The 9532-nt window shown below is 49.9% G+C and overlaps 1 protein-coding gene across 1 annotated transcript in view; it reads right to left on the bottom strand.

The window, feature by feature from the left end:
• Positions 1-756: 756 nt before the first annotated feature.
• CADM1 (cell adhesion molecule 1) overlaps positions 757-9532 on the bottom strand; it is a 133999-nt gene continuing 125223 nt past the window's right edge. The window contains exons 12-14 of the mRNA XM_057379026.1: positions 9183-9263; positions 3017-3148; positions 757-2842 (exon numbers count right to left, since the gene is read on the bottom strand). Of these exons, the coding sequence (XP_057235009.1) occupies positions 2724-2842; positions 3017-3148; positions 9183-9263 (332 nt within the window). The 3' untranslated portion in view covers positions 757-2723. The remainder of the gene's footprint in view (positions 2843-3016; positions 3149-9182; positions 9264-9532) is intronic.

Here is a 9532-nt window from a genome sequence, read left to right on the forward strand (position 1 = left end):
TTGGCTTTGGCCCATGGTTTTTTCCTCAGTGTCAGGGTTTTTTCAGAAATTTGTGACATAAGGAGATGAGCACCCAGTGCTCCAGAGCTGACACGGCCTCGGAGCAGCCACTGCCCCTCCACACTGCTCCGTGCAGGATTGTTCTCCTGTGATCTCCTCAAAAAGCAATTGTCTTTCTCCTCATCCTTTGTGCAAAGCATAAAAGATTAATGATTCTGATTCTAATTTCAGTGTGGCAGCTGCCTCACAGCCTGATTTGGGGGACGGATCCTCGCCAGCAGCACCGAGTTTGGGGTCTCGTGGTGAACACACATCGTGTGCCACAAAAGGGAAATGCCAAATGCATTAAGGGGAAATGCCAGGAAATCTGGCAGCACCAGGACTGAGACAAGAACGTGGTGAAGGAGGGCACATATTTCAACACTCCATGGGAGGATTTAAACATTTGTCTGTTAAAAACTCACACACTGACCTACCCCAGCTTGGGAAAGTGGGACTATCAGCAACAGATCAATTTTCCCCAAGGCATTTTCCTCAAAGAAAATGATTTAGCAATTATAAACAAGAAACTTATGCAATCTGCTCTATACTTTACACAGTTCCAGCACATCAGGTTTAACTCCTTTTGTCCCAGGCAGTGCTGGGTGTTACCTGCTTGGCCCCAGCTTCTCCTGCCCACGTCCCTGGTGAAACTCTGATGGAAGACCCTGTAACAGCCGGGATAAAGAGTGCAAAACAAGATCTAGTTTTGAAACATTAATTTTTTTTTATTAAGAAGACAGATATTTTATAGTACTTCTTTTCCTTTGTAAAAATGGGATACATGAACCAATACAAAATGTGAATGGGAACAGATGGATATGTATTTTCTTACACTGTAACATCTTCCATGGACACCTTAAAACAGAACTGGCCTAAGGGGAAAAAATAAAAAGGCCGGGTAAATAAAGAACAAGGTTGTTTATCATCAGTTCCGCGTCCTTCATTTGTGATCCTCCTTTAAACAAGGTTGTTCTTTCTTCACGCTTCAAAATCCTAATGATCTAAAGCTGTACAAAGTAATACTCAACAATACATTTCAACAGTGCACTGTATACTGAAGAAAAAATACATAAACCGATATACAACTAAAATTTATAATTTCCTGTTGTTTTTTTTTCTCCTGTTTTTACGTGGGTTTTTTTTTTTTTATTTTTCCAATGCGTGGGGCCGAAATTTTGCAATCTACCTGAGACGGAAAACACCAATCAAACACATGAACCTGAGACATGTCAACATTGTAAGTCAAAGTTACATCGGTAACACTGCACTACGGTACACTTCCAAACAAAGATGGGCTGCCCAGGGCCAGGATGCCCGTCCCGTGCCACGGAGCTGCTTCTCACYGCGATGGGTTTGGCAATGGTGCTCGGGGCTCACCACAGAGCTGTGCTCGACAAAACCTGCTCGGAATAAAGGGTGTTCTGCTCGCCAAGAGGGGAAAGACGGATTACTGCCGGGGATGGGCTCGCTTGCTGAGCCAGGCCACCCCATTCCCAAAGGAATCCCACATTGTAATGGTTCTGCCAAAAACAATTAAAAAACAAACGCACGAAAATGCCCCCCCCCCGAAACCCCTAAAAAATCCCCAAACCTGACACTAAGATTAATGCTTCCCTTAAATAAATCAGATACATTTGCCACGTAAACACAATAAAAAAATTATCACTCRAAATCCATGATTACTCACCAAAAAAAAGTCAGCATATATAACTTTATACCGTCTTCCCGCTGTGGTTTGCTACCTGTCGCTTACGATTCCGATTGAGCCAGASTCTCGGGTGCACCTATGGCTTTAGTGGTCATTAGCACGCTCGTTTCAACACCAATTCCCATGTTTYACTCAGCAGGTAGAAAAAAAAAGGCAGTTTTGTTCATCCAGCCGCTCTCCAGGTCTGGGCTGAGGTGTCAGAGGGGCTTTGGCTRCTGTGAGCAGAGAGGATGAGGAGGAGCCCCCGCGCCAGGAGGGCTCTGGCTCTGCACGGACCCTGCTCCTGCTCCTCCTGCTCCTCCTCTGCCGAGCTCCGGCCCCTTTCCCAACCGCCACCATCGAAAGCACCTGAAACAGCCCAAAAAGGGGGCTCAGGGGTGTCATCTGAGCCCCTGCGGCAACGGGGGAACAGGACATGGGCACACTGAACTGCAAACTACGCATCTAAAATGTGCTGGTTCTCCTCCGATGAGCTCGAGTTCTGAACGGAAACCGGTGAAGAGAAAAAAGGGGAAACACCTTCAGAGAAACGCACCTACTTCACAGGGTCCCAGCTGGCAACTCCAGAAACAGGAAAGGGGAAACGAAGAGCCACAGAAACCCGAAGGGAACTAACGCACAGAAGCCCCTCTTCTTCCCAGCCTCCCCCCGACCCGAACGAACAGAAATTAAACAAGGCACAGAATCTTCTGCAAATGACTTCACTAAACTAAATCCAAGCTGGACTTGGCCAAAAAAAGAAAACCCAAACGAACTGAGGTGTCGAACAGCAGAGTGTACTTTACGAAGAATATTTTTACACAGCTAATCCCGGACCTTCCCGGCCTCACCGCTCTCCACCCATTTGCTTTTTTTCCTTAAAAAAAAAAGACACAAGCTGGTTGCAACTTCCAAGATCACTGTCTCTGTAGCGTTTAAATAGGGCCAGTAGTAACCGTCCACGGTTGGACACCTCATGGGAACCAAGGCTGCTCTAGATGAAGTACTCTTTCTTTTCCTCCGAGTTGTTTTGTCCCCCCTCTGCGTTGATGATGGCTGTGTCTGCGTCGGCCGCATCATCTGCTCCTTTGGCTTCGTGAGTGAAATATGTACCTGGAAAGGAACGGGAGCTGCGTGATTCCTCAGGGTCTGGTGTGGAGGGAGCATCAACAAAGGAAACAAAAACACCACTGGGAGAGAAATGGCTCTGTCACATCACACAAACACCACGGCTCAGGGGACACGTGTGCCCGGCCTTCCATCCTCCAGCTTTCACCTCTCTCTTACCTTTATGTCTGGCAAAATATCGCCCTAAAATGATGAGCAGGCAAAGCATCGCAAAGACGACGACGGCCACAACGCCGCCGACCACGGCGTGGTCCACGCTGCGGATGGCGCCTTCCTCACCTGCGCGGGAATCTGTTGAGATCAGAAGAGGAATGAGAATTGGGGCCTCACCGGGCTGCTCTCGGCAGGGTGTGGCTGCAGCTGCTCTCAGGACAGGAGGAGCTGCCCTGGGCTCTCCAGAGGAGCAGGGGTGAAGCACGGAGCTAACTAACAGATGAGTTCGGGCAGAGGAGCTGTGTCCGCAGCCCAACTGATCTGGCGGCTCCACTCGCGGGGCGTTTCCGCTAAAAGCAGCAGCACTACGACTACGCACGTGGGASACAGCCGGGAGAGGGCAGGGAGGGCACTGGAGTCGTCGCTGGGGACCTATTTCGGGAGATTTCCCTCTAGTGCTCCCCACATCTCAGCCTTCCCGGTGGATGGGGCACGGAGAAGAGCAGTACAGTATGGGAATATTGATCGTTAGCTCTGAGGAATGTCATTAATGAGTGCCCTGCTGAAAACATTTCAAATACAGCCCAAACCCAACCCACCCAGCACAGAAAATGTGTTTACAAGCATCCTGTGCCCTGACTGAACTGGGTTCCAGCATTAACCCCACCTTTGCTGCTCAGGACACGGCACTCGTGACCCAAACGCGAACACGCACTCCTGGCCGACAGTGAGCAGTAACTGACAGTGCCTCCGACTGCTTTCCTGCGTTTATTTAACTCCTCACCACACAATTAGTTTCCTTTCAGAAGCGCCTCTCCCTCGGGACGCCGTCACCTGGGAGAGGGATGACTGATGTGGCGGAGGAGCAGCTCCGGAATGAACCCCAGATGAGCTATGGCCATGTAAAATGAATGTATAGCAGTGTAAACAATTTTAATTTAAGRACGCAGCTACATCAACCCTCGCTGCAATCCTAATGGCAACTGAGATTTATAACGCAGTAAAAAACAATTATTCTCCCGCTGATTAATACATTAACATTTTGGAATAGAAGCTAAACCATTGTCTCTTTTTTTTCAGTGAGTCAAGCGCGACACCTCCATTAAAATGATTTACTGGCCATACCTTACAATTTAAGCACAGCAGCAACAGAAACGGTAAAAATCTTTTAACTTTACATGATTTGTGAAGTCATATGTGAAGGATTTACCATTTAAATCTTTCACTACAAGAAGCACATGGCCCATAAATCTGCCCTGCCTGCGCCTGCCCGGACACCTCGGAGAAATGCGTTTTGCCAGGACGACTGAGAGAGCAAATGCAAGTCAATTTTTAAGAAAGATTTATCTCCGTCTCCCTCCAAAGAACAGAGCAAATCTCTGAAGCCTCCACCTCTAATAATATTTGAAGTTTATCGATCAAGCGTACAGATCCGTGACAGCTAAAGGTAATGGGGCTCTTTTGAGCCGAGACCTGATACAAAGCTTTYGAGCAGCAGCTGGGATTTACGCTTTCTATCGATATTTCCAATTCTGCTCCGAGATTAAGGACTGAGGGACCCAGGTAAATAACTCGGGACCGAGAGCACCATAAAGCGTCTTTTAATTAAAACAATTTAAGAAAAAAATCCCTTYGAGTAACCTCTGAGAGAAGAGCCCCAGTGCGGGCAGGGAGATGCTGGGATGAGCTGGGGTGTGGCAATGGACACTGCAGAGCCCCTTCCAGAGCTTATGGTGAGAGAAAAACTGCAGCCAAAAAAGAGAATTCCCCTGCAAAGCAAACGCCTTCAGTGCCACATCCCTGAACCCCAACCCTGGCACTGTGCTGAGGAATCTGACAGACAGCAAAGGGGGACCCTGCACCTCATCCCCAGTGAACAGACCAGGCTGGGATGGATTCCCAGCATCTGCTGCTGTGGTGAGTGCCTGAACATCCCTGTGCTGATGGGGAAGGTGCACTCTGTGCAGTGCTGAGCTGATCCCTTCACCCAGGCACAGCATCTGCCACTGCCCAAGGTTTAAATGCACTAAAACCAGTTCTACCGAGCATCCTGGGCGCTCCCGCTCCSACACAGCCTTCCCACTGCTGCTCCAGCTCAGCTAATCTGGCCTCCGTGAACCTGCTCTCTGCAAAGCAACCAAACCAGCTCATCTGCTGCAGCATCTGCTTTAGGCACGCTTCACTCCCCTTTTTCCRTATTTTTTTTAGGAACTTTGCGCCCAGTTCCGCTCGGCTGCACTCGGAGCAGCAGCAGCGTCCCAGCCTGGGCAGATGAGTGCCTTGTTGACATCTGGAACAGCTGAGGGGAATAAACACGCTGAGTTACGGCTCTGGAATGTGCTTCCAGCAGGATTTTGCATCAAGAGGCATTTTTTCTTCATCRTCATAAATTAAGGTTCCGGAAAGACGAAGCCGTGTGCTCGTGCTGGCAGCTCCAGGCTGTGCCCGAGCCTCGTGCCCAACACGTCCCTCACTTCCCTGTGCCCAGCACCATGCCAAGAGCAGGGAGAGGTTCCCCTGAGRAGGGACTCGGAGTTAAAGCCATGCCAGGTTTGCTCAGCAGAGTTTGTTAAGCGTGAGTTCATCTGCTGAGATGTGCAGGGCCTTTTTTCTAAATTGCTCTCTGAAGGAAGACCCCTGCGAGGTGTCAGCCCCATAAACACATCTTCAACCTACACAGAGCCCAAAACATCCCTCCTTCAGCACCTCACAAACCCCACGTGCTCCGTGACCCAACACCACGAGATCTGTCTGCTGGCACAGCAGAGCCTGAATTCCCTGCCAGCAATTCCAACAGTGCTCCCAGCAAAGCTGTCTGTGTGTCACCAGCACASAACAGCCCCTCCACATCCTGCCCTCGCTATTTCTTTGGCAATTAACAGTGTCAGGTCTATGGGCCAAGGAATAATTCCCCAAAGACAACGAGAGACTTGACCTTAACAACCAGAATCTGCTTTAAATGCTGTCTCCAATTCAGCCGAGCTATTCCCGCCTCCTATCTCTGATTAAACCAGAAATCACAACTTTATTGCTGAAGAGGGAACAGTCGAGATGGCAGGATCTGACAAAATGCCACATTATTTGCTAATCCTAATATGTTATTCTTCCTCAAGATTTGCTTTTCTCAGCACCAATTCAATTACAGATGCTACAAATCCTTCTGACATTTAATTCCCTCTTGTCAGGGCGCAGTAAATGTATACATGCAGAGCTTTCCCATTAGGATGTTAATATATATTGGAGAAGCTGATCCCGGCCTCTCCAGTGAATCCTCAGGAATTTTCCTGTTGCGGTTTTGGTTTGGGTTTGCTCGTGAGTTTTGGTGGCTGGGACAGGAGGGAGGGAAGGGCAGGGAAGGAACAGACATCATGGCACGTTGTCACCATCATGTCCCCTCGGGGCACTCTGCAGCTACGGGCACCTCGGCTGAACCATTTTTGTTTTTGGATGCTTTGCTGGGCACCAAAGCACCTCAAAGGAAAACTGCAGTGGTAACGGTACAAAACACTCGCCAGAACTCAACTCATGCAGGAAAAWGATCCATTTTTCTTTATGAGTTCTGTGCTGTTCTCCATGGGACCAGCACGGCTGCACCCCACAACAGGGAACACCAGGATTTCATGGGATGCAGCCCTGGATCCATCTGCCCATGGATCAGATCACTGAACAGCTCCAGAGCCCCTTCCTGGTGGCCAGAAGAGACTTGGTAGCTTTATTTCTGCTGATTTTTTTAACCAACTGCTTGTGTAATCAACAAAATAATGATTACACTGCTGGAACGGGAACCCTGAAGTTTTCCTTTAAACAAAAAGTGCGATTCAGCAAACAGCACACACAGACAGGAGAGAAAGGGGTCTGGGGCTGGTTCCTACTCATCMCAGAACTCAGGAATTGATTCCAAAGGTGGGGAGCAGCACGGAGCAGATGCTGGGCTGGGACTGTCCCTCTGAGCACTGATAACCATGGTTGGGATTCACACCTGGGGGTTCTCAGCTATGCGGGTTTTGGGGGAGACTCTTTATTCAAAAAATAAATGTATTAATGATCTCCAGGTTTCTAACATTTCTGCCAATGGAAGTGCTAAAATCAGCTTTCTGTGTGCTCCCAAGGATGTTGGTGATGGTAAGAGGAGCATCCTGATGGTCTGGCTCAGTGCTTACACTGAGCTTTAGCAGAGCGAAGACTTTCTGCTCCCAACTTCTCCATGAAAAGGTTCCACTCAATCCCATTTTAATGAGGCCTTAAATATAGATGGATCTATGAATATTCCACTCTTTTCATCAGCAGCAGCATCCCAAGACTAAAAGCGAGACTGGCTTGGACCAGGCTGCATTTTAACCCTCCTTTGCACTCACACTCAGAGCTTCAGAGCTATTTGGGTCCAAATTTACCTTCGCTCTCCCCACGCTCTCGGGTCCTGTGAGGCTCCAGGCGTGGCTTTGGGCTCACCTTGGTGACAGGAGGGTGACAGAGCCCCTGCTGTGTGTGCTCTTAACTCCTGTCCTTCCTCCTCACCTCCCTCCACCTTCACACTCTGCAGCCCTGGGGATCTCTGGACAGCCCTGACCGTCCTCTACATGCATTTCTGCCATAAAAGCAGGGAGATTGCAGGGAAATTTTAATTAAAACCTAATTTCGGGGTTAATTTTGGCGTATTTGGACTTATTGCTGCTTGCATAAAAATTTACCTTCTGTTTCTGGGTGCAAATTAAAGTCAAGCTCCTGACACCAGAGACGTGGGCTGAACTTTAGTGTGAGCATGGGTGAGCTACAGCAACCCCACTGAGAGCTCCTGAGCTTCCCAGATGTGCAGGGAACATCTGCATCGTGGCAGGGCAAAGGAAACCTATGCCAAGGGCTTTGAAGAACTTCTAAAAAAGTGATTTTTTTTTCTAAATCTGGCTGTAGTTTAGTTTTTTAAATGATTATCACAGCAGCACGCCTGAAGATCCCACCGGCCACGCTTTGGGTGCTGATGGCCTTCAGTCACTGGAGCACTCCTGAAAACCTGTGAGCCAATTATTCCTTTTTCCTGGAGGCAGCAAACATCAGGATTGTACTGACACCTCCCCACTTAATCTGGGGTCAATTCTTTTGTGGAATTAGGTTTTTGAAATGATGGAGCAGCACTAGAAGTTGGACTTGGCAGGGGATGCTGGTGGAAGAACAGGCTGCTGTTACTCCATGAGCACCATAAACCACTTCGCCACGATGTGGGAGGACAGAAATCACTGCCTGTCTATGACAGGATGAGCAATAATGTTATTCATTCCCCCAGCGTGGCGTGGAGCAGGCTACCCCTCCTCGAATTTATTGAGGGGCCATTAAGGAGCAGTGTTAACCCGCCTGTCGTATCGTAATTGAATTTGGTCTCATTTAAACCAGAGAAATTTGAGAAGTTCATCCTTCTTCAATCAATAAGCTCCCCTTCAGCGACCCATTTCCAGATTCCTCATAAAAAACAAGGCGCTTTGTTTGAATGGATGTGCTGACCCTGGCAGAGCTCAGAGCTGGGGCTGCTCCCCCTCAAGAGGAGCCCAACCACAGTGGATGGTGATGGATCCACAGCACCCTCTGCAAAGGCTCTGATGGGATCTGCAGGGGAATTCAGCCCCTGTGGAGCTGGGCAGGGCTGCTGTGACCATTCCCTGTTTTACAGGGCTGCTGTGACCATTCCCTGTTTTACAGGGCTGCCCTGACCGTTCCCTGTTTTACAGGAGGTGCTGCATGCCGGAGAGCTTGGGCAGTGCTGGGGCACATCCCCAAAGCGCCGTGCTCTGAGCATCCCTGTCCGTGTGCACCTGCACAGGTGTGCCCAACACACACTCACAGAGCACACACACACTCACACACACACACACATTTACACACACACACACTCAGGGTGTGCCCAACACACACAGACACACACACACACGTATCACACACACACACTCACTCACACACAGAGGGTCAGTCACACACACACTCACACACACTCAGGGTGTTCCCTGGCCATCCCTGGCTCTGCAGGAACCCCAGGACACACCGTGCCAGGCTGGAACAGGACCCCAGAGCAGCAGGACCAGCCCTGTGCACACCCCAAGGGCTCAGGGTGAGGAACAAGGGGAGGATTGCAGAGCACGGACACACAGAGCTCGGCCGGCAGAGCTCAGCTCTGGGCTCAGGCTACCTGGGCGGGAGCCAAGGGATGCATTATTTAATTGCACGGTCGGCAGAGCCTCGCTGGAAGCTGTGGGCAGGATGGGAGTACCTGGAATGAACAGCACACTGAGCAAACACGGCACAGCCCCCAGACCCCAAACCAACAGCCCCGAGGGGGTGGGCAGTGCCTGAATCCCTCATGGGCTCCCCAGTGCCCTGCATCCCTCATGGGCTCCCCAGTGCCCTGAATCCCTCAGGAGCTCCCCAGTGCCCTGCATCCCTCATGGGCTCCCCTGTGCCCTGCATCCCTCACGGGCTCCCCAGTGCCCTGCATCCCTCATGGGCTCCCCTGTGCCCTGCATCCCTCAGGAGCTCCCC

The sequence above is a fragment of the Malurus melanocephalus genome, unplaced genomic scaffold (genome assembly GCF_030028575.1).
Source record: "Malurus melanocephalus ecotype Western Australia unplaced genomic scaffold, MMel_1.1 scaffold_382, whole genome shotgun sequence".
Lineage (NCBI taxonomy): Eukaryota > Metazoa > Chordata > Aves > Passeriformes > Maluridae > Malurus > Malurus melanocephalus.